This window comes from Aphelocoma coerulescens, chromosome 2 (assembly GCF_041296385.1).
Source record: "Aphelocoma coerulescens isolate FSJ_1873_10779 chromosome 2, UR_Acoe_1.0, whole genome shotgun sequence".
Classification (NCBI taxonomy): Eukaryota; Metazoa; Chordata; class Aves; order Passeriformes; family Corvidae; genus Aphelocoma; species Aphelocoma coerulescens.
This window is the reverse complement of record NC_091015.1, coordinates 11,674,242-11,692,215: the sequence shown is the minus strand read 5'-3', so window position 1 is coordinate 11,692,215 and position 17,974 is coordinate 11,674,242. Positions and strand designations below refer to the sequence as shown.

The 17,974-nt window shown below is 35.4% G+C and overlaps 1 protein-coding gene across 4 annotated transcripts in view; it reads right to left on the bottom strand.

The window, feature by feature from the left end:
• PFKP (phosphofructokinase, platelet) overlaps positions 1-17,974 on the bottom strand; it is a 43,061-nt gene that overhangs the window by 5,720 nt on the left and 19,367 nt on the right. For 2 of the 4 annotated variants that reach the window (XM_069006460.1, XM_069006463.1), the window contains 12 exons: positions 17,297-17,462; positions 16,568-16,612; positions 16,365-16,473; positions 15,827-15,922; positions 15,014-15,106; positions 14,540-14,665; positions 13,899-13,963; positions 13,145-13,214; positions 10,055-10,201; positions 9,491-9,561; positions 8,952-9,039; positions 7,879-8,031 (listed from right to left, as the gene is read on the bottom strand). In XM_069006460.1, the coding sequence (XP_068862561.1) occupies positions 7,879-8,031; positions 8,952-9,039; positions 9,491-9,561; positions 10,055-10,201; positions 13,145-13,214; positions 13,899-13,963; positions 14,540-14,665; positions 15,014-15,106; positions 15,827-15,922; positions 16,365-16,473; positions 16,568-16,612; positions 17,297-17,462 (1,229 nt within the window). Of the gene's footprint in view, positions 1-2,225; positions 2,379-7,878; positions 8,032-8,951; positions 9,040-9,490; positions 9,562-10,054; positions 10,202-13,144; positions 13,215-13,898; positions 13,964-14,539; positions 14,666-15,013; positions 15,107-15,826; positions 15,923-16,364; positions 16,474-16,567; positions 16,613-17,296; positions 17,463-17,974 lie in introns of all 4 variants that reach the window. The other 2 variants (XM_069006462.1, XM_069006461.1) reach the window with 2 other exon arrangements.

Genomic DNA, 17,974 nt, shown 5'->3' with positions numbered 1-17,974 from the left:
AATTAACTCATACATGAGAAAACTTAATATAAAAACTCTAGAACTTCTAACATAATACAGTTTAATGCATTTAATGAATAAGACCAGTGTATGCATGTATTTAGGTCAAGACAGAAAAAGATACAGGTAATTTAACGTATACATATTTTATTTATGTATTTGCCTATATGCATACTATGTGCTTACACACAGAAGTGCAGCATTCACGTGAATTTATTCAGAATATGGATGTTCTGTTATCCCAAGAAGAAAAGCATCTCCATAATAAGCTACATCACAAAAGTCTACGTTGACTTTCTATCAGTTTTTCAAAATGACACTTTTACATTTCCTGGGTTTTACAGTGTCCCCGAGCACTTTACTTTCTCTTTCCAAACAATTGTTTCATTAAATTTTTTCCAGAATACTATAGCACTGAAACAATTTTAACTAATTTTTTAAAAAGCTGCCTGCAACTGGATAGGTACTATGTCTTGTCTTTAGATAATAAATAAATACACACATGCAGATTTCCACCATTTTCAGAGACTTAAAATATTTGTAACCCCTAAGATTTCTAAAAAAGGTTTTCCATCTGCTAGTAGATGGAATTTTCTGCCTTTTGAGAATCTCCAAGTACTAAGCAAGGAGGTAGATCAGTCATTGCATATGGGACTAATCACTTGAAATCTACTTAGAAGGGTTTCTATCCTTGACTGTACAAGAGATGGAGCAGAAACTTTCTACTATTCTTGCTTTCTCAGAATGACTGTGACAGAAATACCGAGATGTGAAATTGGCACAAATGGACTTTAACGAATCATTAATTCATACACTACCCTACAGGCTGGAAAAGCCAAACCTCAAACACCTGGGGCAGCTTTCAGACATCTTAAACAAGGCATGTGGAATCCTTCTGGAACTGCATTATTAGTTGAGCTTTCATATGAACTGATCCAGCTTAATAAAAAATCCTAGTATTCAAAACTTCACCAAATCAAATGTTCTACTATTAGCATTAACTAAACATCCTAACAACAATAAAATTCAAAAGATACAACCATTTGCTTATTACTGAGAGCACTACTGAAATTTATAAAAACTGTAATTAAATTAGTACCAAAAACCATTAAGTAAGAGGAAGCAACACTATATGTGATCATTTGTTGCCCCACTGTGTTTCCATTTATCACTTTTAAACGTGCATTAGCCACAATTATCAGATTTACCTACTTCTATAAATGTCAGACCAAGGGGGAAACAGCTAAAGGAGTGGTAAAGTACCCATGTCCTGCCTATGAACATGTGGCTACATGATGTGCTCACACAACACCTTAGGACATCTCACCCCAGGGATGCTGCACTGCAGCTCCCAAAGGCCAGTCCACCCTGTTTTCTGACACAGCTCTTCCAGTTATCTACTGGAGCTTTTTCACTCTCTGTGTAAGTAACACTACATAAAGCAGGAAAACAAACCTGCCTTTCCCAACCCCCTGGATCTGTAGGCTTGACTTTCTTGGCCAATTACTTCATAATTAGTTATATGGCTTGCTAATGATGGGTTTGATGAAAGAGCTGGTAAGATTTATTCATTTGTTTGCATTACATCTCAGCTCAGTTCCCTTTGCTGTATTGTAAGCAGAGTAAACAGGACTGAAAGAGCTCATACAACAGTTGTACCCAAGGGAAAAACGATGGCAGACTAAAACTAGAACACTGATTGTTCTGACTCTGCACTGTTTAACTGAACATCAGTGACAGACTTAACTGCTTATATTATCCATGCATTTATATGCACCTAATGTATGTTAAACCTAATGGAGTCTATGGGATTATTCATATGTTTAGTGCTAATGTACTTTAAATGCTCTACTGCATTGAGCTCAGTCAATAGTTCATCCAATAAATGGGGCATTTATCTATAAAACATGTGCTTTCTTCTTTTACCTAAGTAATACATAAGATAAAAACGAAACCAAAGAAAGCAAAATATTTTATTCTCAGTAAAAGCAAATACCCTAAACACTAATGCAGCAGTCTTGAAGAACAAAAGAAAGTACCCAAAAGTTAAGCATACAACAAAATACTTTTCTAAGGTTAATCTTTAATCAGTCTTGGAAAACTTCTAAACTATTAAATAAATACAGTAACTGTATTATTTAAGAAAACTAGACATTTCAAGGTCGTTAGGTATCCTCCTCTTATGCATTTTATCATCTTAACTTCTAAAAGATGCGCAGTCTTACCTCCACAATAGCATTCAAGGCAGTGTCAGCACCAATGCTATAGTCTGTGCCTGGCACATTGTTGCTAATAGTAGCAGGCAACACACACATAGGAACTTTAAACTCCTCAAAGCTGGAACGAGCCTCGTAGAGCTGCAGACAACTTTCAAAGGCCTGAAGCAGTGGTACAAGCGTGAGTGAAACATTCCTTCTCTTTGGACTGCTCTGCTAATGACTCCTGGCATGTGATGGTAAATGTGGCTGTCCATTGGCCCAAGTAAACACAATTGGTGAGATCTGGGGGTGGAAATATCCTGTACATACCACAACAGTGCACTGGGGTTGCATTGGCACAATGCTCTTTGAAGAAATGCAGAGGATTAGCACAAGTTAGTATAGGCTGAAGTGTGCAGAGCAGAGAGGTCTGAAGCAGCTGGGCAGGAAAGGAAGGCAAGAAGCTAGACTGGAAATCATTCCACAAGAAAGGACTTAAAGAACAAAGTCTGATTCATGCTAAGGAGCTTAGAAAGTTAACTAGTAAAAACCCTTGAAACTTGAGGAAAATGCTTAAAGAAAGATGCTTTTTAAAAAAACTATGTTATCCTAGAAAGTGAAGACACACATCTATTTCCACCAAGAGAAAGGAAAAAAAGGTTCACCCATGCCTTCGAAGTTTCTATCAATGTCACGCATCTACCTCTGTGCACATAGACTGGATGCAGGCTCAGAAAAATCCAGGAACGTGCACATGGATGAGTTAAGAAAATCTGCAAGTATAGTTCAAGGAGTCTTTGAAAAGCAGTTATAGGTCCTTGGAAAGATTCCAAACTCTACAAAAGATGTAATCATATCAAAAGGATTAGGTGTTCTGAGTAGATGTCAAAACAAAGGCTAAGATTTTGCAGCTGTTTTAAGTAAACATATGTTACATTATTCCAATTATTTCTAATCTAAACTAATCAGCATCTCTCACAATGTGTGGCAATTTTTCAGACTGCCCATGTAACAGCTCTCCACCAGAAAGCCTGATTACACAGTACACTATTTTTTCATCTCTTTCTCCCAGAAAGGACTGATGTTCACAGAAGTCTCATTTTCTTGATTTCTCAAATCAGTACAGAGAAGCAAACTACTGAAGATCAAAATTAAATACCTACAGAAGTATCTCCAGGCATATCTGCACAGTGACTGATTTAAGCAACAACTTAAAAGAAAATTATGGGAAAACCCCTACCTGTGGGAGTTCTCCTCTCTGGGCTTTTGTCCTAGACAGAGCAGATCCTGTTCAGTGAGAAGATGGGATATTTATAGCCATCGGTGCATAAATGCAAACTGACTTTCTAAAAATCTCTCTCTTCTCACATGTTTTGTAAATGAGACAGCTCAGTGCTATACTTTCAGTTTGAGGCTGAAACACAGCCTACAAGATTGCACTTTTACACCCAAAGAGCTGAGAAGCAGTACAGCCCAGAGCAACAAATAGGTGGGGTTTATTTGGGATTTGTTTTTTTGAGTGGTTCAGGCTTCACTTAGGAAATTCCAGTAACTGCCTGGCCCAACTCAGCTCAGTCAGGCTGCTTTGAACATTTATTTTTACTAAAAGAATAAAGACACACAAAGTAACAGTGGTTTGGTAAAACCACACAGCTTCCTGGAGATTTGCAAAACATGAGTTTCTCTAAAAAGTTTTATATTAAGACTTCTGGAAAACCAAGTCAAAGGGAGATTCAGAGCAATAACTAACGTAACTGGTTAGTCTGCGTTTATGGTATGTTAAGATGCAGTTAAGATATGTTTTACTTGCATTAAATATTGCCATTTTATTTGATGCAAGTGATTTCAGCCAACATATCCAGTGACTGTACCTTCACCAAGCACGAGCATTAGATGATTACATGCAACATCTTTGCATCACTGTGGCAAAATATGAAAATGCTTTTAATATATGGTCACTTAATTATAAAGGGTAAATAAGTGATCAATGGTTTTAATAACTGCTATGCTATTATTTTTTTTAAAGAACTACTGCAGTAAGGTCATAGAGGGATACTGCACTATGTTAATAAAATAGTTTAATAATTTCCTACCCTTTTATTGGATTTGTGTTACTAAAAAGGTTATTGCAATAACCAACATAACCAAGGATGCTTTATAAAAATTCATGCAGTCAAGCAAAGACTGCTGTTTGTTGACTTTGAGTTGATTTAAATACAAATGGCCATTGAAGGTGATGGAGTTACTGCCCTTACTCCATACCAGCTTTTACTAGGACTGAAGGAGATGAAAAATTAACAGGTTAGCTGGTGGCCAGGGCTAATGTTCAGCTTCCTAGTTCAGAGTAATGCGGAGCCACATATTCTACTGGGAAGGTACAGGAGTCTGTGTTTTCCATCGGAAATGTGTGGAGGCTGCCTTAAGGCAATCTGACTGTAGCTTTCTTTGCTCCTCAGGGATGTTTGGGTTTTTTTTGCCCACAAACACAAGTCATCAGTCTGTACCCCCCTTTTCCTTTGGTGAAAGGAAAGGTAAGATTGCCAGAGAAAAATGATAGCAAGTTTTAACCTCTCCCTTTTTCAGGTTCCATTTTTCTAATCTAGCTGATACCTTTTCCTTTCATTTCCCCATTTAATTCTACATCTCCTAAATCAAATGAATTTTCTTCCATAATTTTTTGTGGCTTACTCTTTCCATCAAATTTCCTCTCGCCTATCAATAGTTTTTATTTCCAAATTACATGTTCATTCATCCACTCTTTTTTTGTTCTGCTGCTGAAAGAATAGCTTTTAATTTATTCTGCCTAATTACAGATGAGGTTTCTACTTTTCAGTTCCATCTGCAAGATGTATTGTTAATGTCTCTTTGATCACTATAAAGTAATCCAATTTGCATTTAAGAAGAAATTTCTACCCTTCCTGGTTCTGTAAAAAAAAAAAAAACACCAAAAAAACAACAAAACAAAACCCAAACCTAACACTTCCTGATTTGTCACATTCCTGAGGTCTGATATCCAAAATAACATTCTATTAATTTCACTGAATTAGCAACATACTTGAGAATATAGGTATTTTTATTATGGTAGTTATTTTAGTGATGGTTCATTTCACAGCAAATTCAAAGTTCATGTTCTTATCTTGCAATTCTAAAAGATTTACTTTGTATGCCTACATATATAAGCCTTAAGCACAGCCTCTTCAGGTAGGAACATCTGGCTTTTCCCTCAGATATTTTATATTTATGCTGTCATTAGCAGTTTTTCTAATACTCTGAAAACAGAAGTGAGAAATACAGTTTATCATAAATACAGAACTCTATTCAAAAGATAAATCGAATTCGAAGCCCATGTTTTAAAACAAAAGTGGAAAAATGGAACATTTCAAAAGGGTCCCATAATCTATTATAGAATCTAAATTAGTTATTGAGAAATGTATCCACTATCTATGTCTTTGTGAAAAGCACGCTCTTGACTAACCTCTCATACAGAAGTTTTGTTAACTCTGCTTTTTAATTTTCTTTTTAAATGCAGAGTTTTAACACATTTTATCAGCAAATGTTTCAGGGTACTATTAACACAGCTTGACAAGTTTAAACAACTGACAAGTGTCTAATGATGCCAAACAATAACAAGCCCTCATTACCAGCACAATTGTACTTACCTTACTAGAGGCAGGAAAGATCACACAAGAACAGTACCACAGAAAAACTAAGTGTGGTAACACTTTGGTGTTCAGAAGAGGATCTACTGCTCTGAGAGCACCGTAAACTATGATGCATTTATTGACCTAACAGTGGTAAGAGGAATAAAAAACTATATATAAACTAGATAAAATGGATATTCATGTCCACATCCTGCTTTTGTTTACCACAGTCAATTGTATGATGTGTATTGAGCCTATCTGGTCACATTTAACAGCTGCTACTGAACCTGATCGGAGCATGACGTAAGAATGAAAGGATGGATTTTGCACTGGCAGTTTTGGTGAATCATGTTCAAATAATCAGAGCAGAAAACTGAGAAGATACCAAGCAGAAATGTTTTCTGAAAGCAAAAGTCTGCTCCGTCCCAAAAAAAAAAAAAAAAACCCAAAAAAAACCCAAAAAACCCCTCAAATTTAATTTTCCACTCAACTGAATCTAAATCTTACAAAGACATTACTTTTCATATTTATTCCAGAGAAAAATCTAGGCAAAATAAAATGCAAGACAATAAGAAGAAAGCCATTAGCAAAAAAAAAAAGCTTTCAAAAAGTTTTCGACTACCACATTGAAAATATGGAAATAAGAACATTTTACCTAATGAAGGCAAATGATACCTAGAAACCTAAACAGAAAGCAAACCACAGCAACAAGGAGAGACTGACTGACTACGATATATCCCCTTTGCATGAAATAACCTATAAAAAGAAGTCAGTTAGGTTAACAAAGCTTACGAAGATAAGAGGAGAAGGAAAGTAGATGTTATGCACAATCATTTTACTCACCTTAGTTTGTGATCAGTCATTTTGGAGGGATATTTTTATTTACCAGAACTGGAAACAACATCAACATTTATAACCCAAACTGTCTATAAGAACACATTCAATGAATTTTGGTTAGCTTACAGTCTCATTCAAGGCAATACTTCAGGAAACTGGTATTTCCTAACTCAAGGGTTTCTTCTGATAAAGATAAAATTATTTATGTTGGAATGGTTAAAAAAAAGAAAAGAAGAAAATTATGGCATTCAAAGTTGGTAGCATTTGAAGAATCCTTGAAATGAAAAAGCTATCATAATTAAAATTTTCAAATACATTTAAATGATAAGGGAACTGTCATTTAATTTTCAAAAGCAACTTGAAACTCTTTTTGTCCAACTGACTACACTTTCTGTTCAACTGAGATTAGAATTAGAAAACTGAGGAATGGCTGGGGTTGGAAGGACCTCTGGAGATCATCTAGTCCAACTCCCTGCCAAGGCAGGATCACCTGAGCAGGTGATGCAGGAACAATCCAGGTGGGTTTGAATTATCTCCACAGGAGACTCCACAACCTCCCTGGGCAGCTTTCTCCAGTGCTCTATCACACTCGAAGTAGGGAAGTTTTTTTCCTCATAAGAGATTAAACATTCAATTTTTACTTTATGTTGCATTACAGGATTTGATTTTTTAAAAAATACTTCTTCACGTGTCTCAACTCCTTTTATTAAAACTGCTATTAGCAGAAAAAACATAATTCCTATTATTAGAGAAATACAGATTTTACATACTCTTAGAAAAGTAAAGATGTTATATAACTAAGGATCTCCTTCTCAACAGAGCAACTTTGCTTCAGTGTTCATTGCAGCTGGGTATACTGCAACTCTCCATATAATGAGTGTGGATTTTTTTCCCTCTACAGTGCAAATAATCATCAGGTCTCAGCTTTAGGTTCCTTTCTTCCTTATACAACAGATATATGCCATCTTATCTTGCACTTTAAAAATTTAGAGGTCGTTGCAGTTTCAGTAGAATTTAATGGAGGAATTTGGGATCCCAGACTTTCTCTTTTTTAAACTGATGTCATGAATATGGCTATATCAAGGAACTATAATTCCCAAGATTACATTTCCAAAGTTCTGGTCTACAAAAATATCCAGTTGTAGTCAATTGATTAAGTTTTAAACAACTGTTAGTATGTGCACACACCAGAGCAGACTTACATCAGTTATAGTGTTCAGAGCAGTATCTGCACCAATGCTGAAATCTGAACCCGGTACATTATTGGATACAGTTGCAGGAACCATAACCATTGGAACACAGAATTCGTCATATTTCTCCCGGGCAGCTGACAATTCCAGAAGTCCAAGGTAAGCCTGTTGGGCACAGGCATTGGGTGAAAAATTAGGATGAATAAAGTAAGGGCACAGTTGGGAGTGACAAAATGGGAAGGGCCACAGGGGGAGCCATTTCTACCACAGCACACTTCAGCAAGTCAGAGCACTAAGGAACCGCTAAAATCTAACACAGACAAAAAAGAAAGCATTAGAAACAGGCATACATTTGAAAACAATAAATAGAACATATGTTCTCTTGAAAATGAACAACTTAGACACAACAAAGTGGTTTTCAACAAAACAAACTACTTCCCCAATCTTCAGGTACTGTTACTCTTGATTTAAAAATCTTAATATTCCTGAATTAGGGTCACAGCTACCAGCCTGGACAAAAAGGATGATAAATTCTTTATCAAGAAGCAATGAGCACATTCTTCTCTGCAAAGAACAGGCAAAATACTTTCCTGAATCAAAATTTCAAATATTATTTTTGTAAAACAAAGCAAACATGAAATACAGAAAAAAAAAAAACTTCTCTAGATTGATGAGATTTTGAAATGCACCATGTGAGAAGAGTGGCTTAAATAAGCAATCACAGTGCAATTTCTACTAAGAGTCAAGAACTCCTGCAAGCATGTTCTAAGAATTGATAAAGCACAGACTGAAACTTGCACTACAGAAGTTATTAATGTAATACAAAGAACTATAATGCTATCTCATCTCATTTACCCATTTAGCACATCTGTTTAGCAGTTCTAGTCACTGTCTTCTTGAATGTCAGCTTTCCAGAGAACCACTGAGTGACAACACTTATGATTTTTAAACACTATTTGTGTCATGCATCAAATAGAGATATAGCCAAATGCACCTTACATGAAGATTGGGTAAAAATCAAAACAGACTATTAATTTTGTTAGGAATCCCACTCTACTTAGACATAATTAGATATTTCAGTGTACCTCAAATCCACCAATAACCATAAGGGCGTTAATGTTGTTAGTGCGCATCTGGTCAGCAATCTTCTCCAAATATTTTGCAGGAAGAGTACTAAAAATCATTAAACCAAAAGAAAAACAAAAACAATTTACAGACTCTGAAGCAGTAAAAACTAATTACTAAGATGAAACCATAAACTGAGAAGGCAATGAAATGTTTTCTGTTTTACATATTTATCCATACAAGTAACTCTTCCAGACAAGCAATAAGGAATCATGTCAAATATAAAGAAACTGCAGGTTTGCAATCCTTTAAAGTTTAAGGACCTCAGGAAATTCTTAAGTTGAGGTCCCAACTCCCACTGTTCAGAGCTGGTTCAGTACTATAAAGATACTCAAGTTGGAACAAAAGGATTTGAACAAAAAACAAACTAAAAAACCCCCAATATACAAAAACTGAGGACTTAAAAACGTTCTGTGGAACAAAAAGAGCATGGAATCATACAGTGGTTATACATAACACTACAATTCATCATATCAATTGACAAAAATATTGATGTTACCGTTTTGTACCAAGAATTGATCCTCCTTGACCAGTCCAGCCTCCAACATCTCCCCAGCTAATTTCCTTTATCTTTGAATAAAAGTAAAAAAGGAGATTTTGTTAAGTGATTATCCAATTACTTCTCTTGAGTTGCAGCTAACACCACGTACTACTTCATGAAAAGCTGTTGGAAAAAGTTGTGGGGGACAGATATCACTGAAACTGAAGGCAGCAAAGAAAGAAAACAGCATCAAGAGTTTAACTTCATTTCTCTTGAATTACTACCAATCCCTTTACATTCCACTTGTTCTTTCTCCTTCCACACCCAGATGAACCCTGCCCCCGTGTTTCGTATCTCAATCTTATTTTCACATCCTCTCCTACTGAATGTGAAGTACAAAAACCTAAACCTAGGTCTTTGATGTACGTTTTGGGATCTGTGGCTCCAGCCAGGCATAGAAATCATTAGTCTTGCATTCAGTTTCTCTTCAGTACACCAACTGATGCTTAGCATTTAAAAACAGGGGAACAGAAGAATGGGGATGGGGTGCATACCACTTGGTAATGCACACGTGATACTGACCTTCCCTCTAGCGAACCCTTCAAAACCATCAATGACAGCAAAGATTTTGTGACCTTCAGTCATGCCAACTCTCACTGCAGCCCTCACTGCGGCATTCATTCCAGCTGCAGGGGCACCAACATTTAAAACTGCCACATTGAAATTAGTCTGCAAGATAAAAGTAATATTTGGTAAGGACTTTCATTTCTACATCATGGTTAATTTGTACATCATAAGCAGTTGCTAAATACTGGAAGGCAGGAAAGGAAATTTCAAAGCCCCTAAACATGCTGAAAATTTAAAGTTAACAAGAAGGTGCAAACACATTTTCCCACTTGCAGAATACCAAAGAGACAAACAATTTAAAAAAAAAAGAATGTTTGTTTTTTGTTTTTAAATAAGACCTTATCATATTTCCATTTGGTTTGCAAGTTAAGTTATTCAGGTTTTTATATTCTAGCCCAGGTTTAAGAAACATAAAACAGAATCATAGAATGGTTTGGGTTGGAAGGACCATAAAAATCATCTTGTTCCAACCCCCTGACATGGCCAGGGACACCTTTCACTAGTCCAGGCTGGTCAGAGCTCCACCCAGCCTGGCCAGTGTTACTCAAGAAGCTTCACGTTACTAAAGCAGTAATTATTATTTTTTTTCCCAAACACACCAACAATAGCAAAAACAAAAAAAAAAAGGTAGGAACTGATTGTAGCACCACAGCGTTTGTGTATTATCAGTACAATGCCAAGTGGAACAGATGAGTTTTAAAATTAAGCTATTGGCCATTTTTTTCAAGCAGCTGACAATACAGTAGCAAAAAGGAGCCCTCAGCAACTTTCTCAACACCACACATTTTCAGATTATAGCATTTTTTAAAACATTTCTTGATGACTCAAAATAACTGCTTATACAGAGTGTCTCCCTAGGTTTAATGAGTATCCAGGTAAGCAGCTGATCTACTCAAACTGAAAAGTCTAAAAAAATCAAAAAATACATTCGTAATTTAAACTACAGGCAATGTAAGAGAAAAGATTCTATTTAAAACATAACATTAAATAATAAGTATTTTAGTACATAAAGCAAGAGTGCAACTGAGTGCAAAATGCTGGTAAGCACCTTTGACTGAATTTTAACCATAAAGCATGAAATGCCGGTTTAAGTATGATGCACTCCTTGAAATGGAATTCTTATTTCCAGATAAATCACAGGCTACTCTCTGTGACTGAGAGATTGTCAGGTAGTATAAATCAATACAGTTTCACTGACATCACTAGCAGTTGACTTACAACAGCTATAAATATAATGAATAACCAAAAAATAAAGAAGGCACTGCTATTCAATAATTTTGTTTAATTTTTACAGCTTCTTAATACTAAGAGCAAAATGTAAGTAAAGAATTTAAACTTTACATGCCCGAACTTTCTGGATATGTTTAACCACTTTGTATGAATTTAGCAGAGACAATTTAAATGACAGCAAAGTAGCAAGAAAACTTGACAGCCTGATTTTATACACTAAAATCTATCATGGTTTAAGTCAGCAGGATGACCCTAAACTGTTTACAATTATTGATAAGACAATCTGATCCTGCAGAAGAGGTAGAAGTTATTTAGCTTTATTCTGGAAGATGAGAACACAAAACAAACAAAAAAAAATGGAACAGTTGTTACATAATGCTCACAGAATCTCATCTGATAAAAACAAAACAAGCAAACAAAAACAAACAAAAAACCCCAACCAACAACAACCCATAAAAAAACCCACACACAAAAAAAGAGACATGAACCAGAGTATATTTAGTTTCTTTTTTTTTTTGGCTCTGGTACAACTGAAGGAATTGTAGAGAAATGCAATGGAATCACAAACAGCAAAATATAATGTGTGCAGAAGCACTGCTTAAGCAGAGCATTCAGCTGGCTCTCCTGATCTGATCAGCTTAGCTCTTTCCTCAGTTCCTGTGACATGCACATTTCATCTACTTTTTAATTCCCATTCAACCTCTTTTACTGAAGGTACATAGATTTTGTTAGTACGGTCAAATCCGAGTAGTTAGTAATTACATGAGGCCTACATTTCCTTCTAATACCATTTATCACAGAAGGTATGACAAAAGTATTTTAAAAAAAAATACGTAAGTCCAGTGCTAACAGTCCTGGATTTGCAGTGCTGTATAAAAAAATCCCACCACCCAAACACCTGATCTGCCAAAGAAAATGTTAAATATCCACCTAAAATATCCTGAATTCCTTTATCTCTTGAAGGTCAATCTTAGGTCCTTACTGTATTGTCAATGCAATTTTGCTCCTTAATAACAGTAAGAAGCTATGAGTAATCATCACTCAAATATTTATTTGGGAAAAAGATTTTTTAAAAATGCAACAGCAACATCATTATGCAAATAAGGCAACAAATGGTCACAAACCACAATTAGAAGAGGAATTAACAGGTGAGATGACATAGTCCCCACTATGATCAAACACAGAACTATTCAGTAAACTTTTAATAAAAACAAAAGTCCTGTCTAAAATTTGTTTGCACACAAAATTTAGTGTCTGCTTCCTAAATAAATCCAAATTTCCTCTTATAAAAATCTTAGCAACTACAAAGAAACTATATGTCCATTACTGTATTATGCACAGTGATTTATTATTTCAGGTAAAGGTGATGCATCTGTCCTCAATATTGCTTCCCATGAATTCCCAGATTTGCCCTTGCTCTTGAGTTTTACCCTTCAAAAGGAAGGGTTAGAATTCTTTTAATATAGAGTCTTCCTTTATCTTAAGATTTTCAGTCTTAATCATGATCTTAAACATCACCCTTCCTTCTTGCCATGGTAAGGAACAGAGGGCAAAACAGTAACTAGTAGGACCAGACAATCTAACAACTGGGACCAGATGTACATGCAAGACAGAAAGAAATTGTCTACAGAGGAATTTTCTAGTTACAATGATATTCCACTTTAAAAAATGTTACTTATTATTTGAGCAAACTAGTGTGCTTCAAGCATCTTTATAATATTTAATTTATAAAGTGTCCTACAATACAGATTTGAAGTGATTTATTAATGTATCCCAAAAGCAGACATGCATTGCACACTTAACAAACTCCCTTACCTTTGGAAGCTCAGAATCTGGCTTTTTGTGCGACAGTAATTTGTACGTGTTAAGGTTGTTTTCAAAGCTCCTAAACAAATGAGTAGATAAGCAAATAAAACAGTAAAATTATAATTTCATAGTTATTTTAAAGGAACATTTGAATTTTTCAGAAACTTTTAAGAAACTTGTATGAAATATTACCACCACTGTTACTACAAATGCAAAACATGACAAAAACTGGAAATGAGAGAACAATGAAAAATGTCCAATTCTTTAAGATGAAGTCATAAAATATAAAACAACTATGTAGCTAACAAATTAGTTTTCTAGACCGGGAGAAATAATTTTATTATCAAATGACTTGAAACAGAAACCACTTTTCTGACAGGACTGAAGAATACCTCCTCTAACATTACTGCTGGAAAACTACCAACTACTTACAAACAAGCTCACAGGACTGGCCTCAAAATCATGAATAAACAAACTTACAGTTGCTACCAGTCAGGTCATACAGCACAGAAGCTCTTTGCTTTGTGGCAAGTCAGCCTAGGAACAGTCACTAGTCTGACACAGCAGTGAATTACAATTTGCTTTGTTTTGCATGTTTTTGTGCAGGTAAGAATTTCAATTATTCTATTTAGGCAACTCTTTTGCCTCCTCTCATTCTCAAACCCATATAACCATAAGTTAATAAAATGTCATGTGCCAGCATAAGAGCAAAGCAACTCAGCTTTTCTACAGCAAATAAACTGATACAAGCTACTGGCCATACCTTCCACGAAGCCTCACAGCCTCAAGAAATCTTCCCTCATCCATGGCTTTCTGGACTTCTTGAGTCTTGAAAAAACAAGCTGGTTACTCAATATGTTTAAAAAACACAGTGAGCTGATTATTTAATATATTACACGTATTAATATATTTCCACAGTGGAAAAAGAAATACTAACAATTCCTCAATTTTGAGCTACCTCCTCTCATAGCATAAATTACAGGGTACAGGACAAGAAGAAAATAGAAACAAATACCTGAAGCTTTCATGGGACAAAGAAATCAATGTATCTGCTATTCATTTTCTTTTTACAGTTTAAACTGAGCAGTTTTAATGCAGAAACCAGACTTGTGAATGACATGTAAATGGATGCAAGCATCTGAAGAATTTGTTGCAACAATAAAAACAGAAGATCTGAGATGAAATTTTAGAACAAATTAAAAATATATGTATTTCTTATTCCTTGATAGTTTGCAAATAAATAGCAACACACAGAGAACATACATGACTTCATTATTCATTCCCAAATATGGGTAAGTGCTGTGCACATTCCATCAATGTCCTAATGAGAACAGGCAATTATTGTACATAGTAGTCTGTTGTAGTAAATAAATAACATAAATTGGCTCTTTGCCAGAACCTCACCATCTGCACGCACTCCATCAGAGGCAGACGGACAGCCTGGTTTCCAGACAGGGACACAACACAGGCAGGGGTATCTGGAGTGGCTTCTAAAAGGGCAAGCACGGCTTCCACACCCATACGACTCGCCTGGAAGTAGAGAATGCTTGAGTGTTCAAGCAAGCACTCAAAAAGCACAAGGCTTCCAATCTTGATTTCTCTGTTAATCAAGCTGACACAAATCACTCCTTGGTAAGTTGAAAATGTTGTGGGCTGTTTATACCTGTAAGTATGGACGATGAAGCTTCGCATTTTAATCCTAATATAGAATCCTTTACACAAAGTGCTTCACTACTCTGAATTCCACCTATTCACACAGTTAATGTGAGATAACAGTTTGATTTGTCATCAGGTAGAGAACCATCCCACCCCCAAATAAATAATCAAAATGCAGTTGCACTATGTGGTGCCATGAGCAATTATTCTGGAAATACTCACAAGAATTCTGTCAAAAGCTGAAGGGGTCCCACCTCTTTGCACGTGACCCAGGATGGTTACTCGGGTGTCAAAACCAAGCCGCTGAACCACAAGCTGCGTGGAATTTCAAAATACAGTGGGTTTATCATTATCATTATTTTATATACACACGTTAGCATCATGTACACTTAACACCACTTGGTGCTAAATGTTGCTTCATAAAACTGCAATTCTGAATAAAGACAAAGGGTTCTCTAAAACCAACAGCTATGGAAAATAGAACATCAAAGTCACAGGACAGACAAACCCCAGGTAAAGCCAAAGCTTCTTTGAAACAATGACTACTTTTCAATCTGTTTTCTTAATGACCCCTTCAAAAAAAAAAAAGGAGAAAAATTCAGCTTAAAAGTTTTCTTAGACACCAATGAAATTTTTAGCAAAGCAACCATTTGAACAGGACTTTGTCCAAAGCACACAGTATTACTTCACTGTGAGACAGACCAACATCAAAAATTTTACAAGACATACAAAGTAAAACAGGATTATAAATACTGATTTGAGCTGATTTCAAATTATCAGTTAAGGCACCCGTGAAGCAGATGGTTTTGAACAGTTGTGTTGTATTACAAGGAGAAAAGGTTCTAATTAATTGCAACTGAAAACACTGCCCTTTAATTTGACTATGGAATTTTGGATAATAAAGCATAAGCATAAAATACAACTGTGTGATAAGCTACCTTACAGGAACAGATTTACTCGACAGAAATGTTATTGTTAACAATAAGCCCCATCTTATGAACAGAAATCTTTTATCATAGGGATGTTGACACTTACATCCTTAACCTTCTCTGATGTTATAGGTTTGTTGTGACAATCAATAGCTCCTTCAGCTACAATAATAATATTCAGCCTTTTCTTTCGTGCACGATTCTGTAATAAAAATAAAAGCACATTCGTGTAGTTAAAAAAGGACACGAGGAATTTACAGCATAATTTTATAATCAATTGCTCTACATTAAGCTGCTAGGATTTGAGGAAACATTTCTTGTTTTTGATTACTCATATGTGTTCTCATACCTTTTGTTTTCACACATCTTTTCATTGATGAAGTAACATGTCTTACATCAAATTACTGAGGAAACGTGCACATATTGCTTATATTATTATAATTTTATGCAATTCCCAGGGTGGGTCATACAATTCTTCAAAACAATCACAGAGTGTGGGAAAAGAAATGTACAAGATCACATAGAACTTTATGTGGTACAAAAACCAAAGACTTGCTGAAAGTCCTGATCACCTTTTTTAATCACTGCTTTCAAATAAACATCTGCAAAGACATTGGAGAATCTCAAACATACTAACAGATTACCTCTGAAAGCTTAACACACATTGAATCCTCCCAGCCTTCTTCTGGTGGGTATTCAGGAATAAACACCCAATCTGCACCACAGGCTAAGGCACTAACCAGAGCTAGATACCTAATAAACAGAAAAAATGATTATACATTTATGGTTCAGATTTCTTACATAATTATACATATATAAGACACAAAATGCTGAAGACAATACATACCCACAGTGTCGCCCCATAACCTCCAGAACAAATGTCCTCTGATGGCTGTAAAAATAAGAAAACAAATTAACTGAACCTAATTATCAGGAAACAGTTTGTGTTTACCATGCTTACTAAACTCCAAATTCATTAGCAAAACAGAAAAACATTAGGAAAACAAAATTATTGTCACATTAAACAATATATTGAAAATTAACTATCTTCCAAAGCAAATTAATTTTCCCTGCTTTCTTCCAAAACATGTATGGGCAGCTACAAGAGAAGAAGTGAATCTTTACTGGAAATGTAAATGATGCAGACCCATAGTTAAGAACTGCAAATGATATAGCTGTATTAAAAAAATGTAATTTAATTGCTTAATTTTTACTGAAATAAAGCTTATATAAAACAGATGCTATTGTGTACTCAAGTATTCATGGTGTGTCTGGTTCTTCTCTAACAGACTATGTCTGTGAAAGACTAAAAACATTAAAAACCAAGTCTGCCCCTAAGGCTGATGCAGTCTCTACGATCACATACTTAAGCGCTGCCATGACAGGAATGATGAAAAAGCAGTTACTAAGAAAAAAAGAAACCAGGACACTTGAAAGATGCAGCCAAAAAGAACTTTTATTTCCATTCTAGAAATATTACAAATCCCACTTACCTAACCTTTATTTAAAATGAGCTTAAACAAATGCATAAACATCTGTTTATTTGTTATCAGTCTCTATAATATGCTCAATTTACCTCTGAGCAGTGGTCATGATGGCATCCACAACTTCAATTATTCTGTGCAGAGCTGAGTCAGTACCTATGGTCATATCAGTGCCACAGAAGTCATTGTCTATGGATCCAACCATTCCCACAATGTTAAGGTAAGCATATTTTTTAACAGCCTCTGCATCAATCTTTCCTGTAAAGAAGTATTCAGAGAAAGAACTGTAAGACTATTAAAAAATATATTAGACATATTGCTTGGGTGCTCTACTTTTATAAATTAAACATATCCAAACATTAAATTATGTTTAGATATTTTAGGTAACAAGGTTAGTCAAAACTACAAACAAAAGCCAATCAAACATCCAAACACAAGAATCCTGCACAGAACTCCTTACAGGAAGGAAGGAAATAAGAGCTTTTCAGTCCATTTCAAAGTGTCAAATAATTATCAGGTTTTGTAACCAACCTTTAAATTGATGGCTTCAACTTAAAACAGTATTATTCAAATTGTAGTCTCAGTGTATAATGTGCAATGAAGAAGCAAAAGGATGCAAACTGGATGTGATTATGGGCATATGTGAACAATTAAAAACCAGCATCCAACTTTTGAAGACTTCTCTTTTGCAACACTGAAAGGCTCTGATTTCATGATTAATAAGCAAACAGAACAGAAAAGCTCCTATTCTAAGTTTTAGCGGTGTCTCC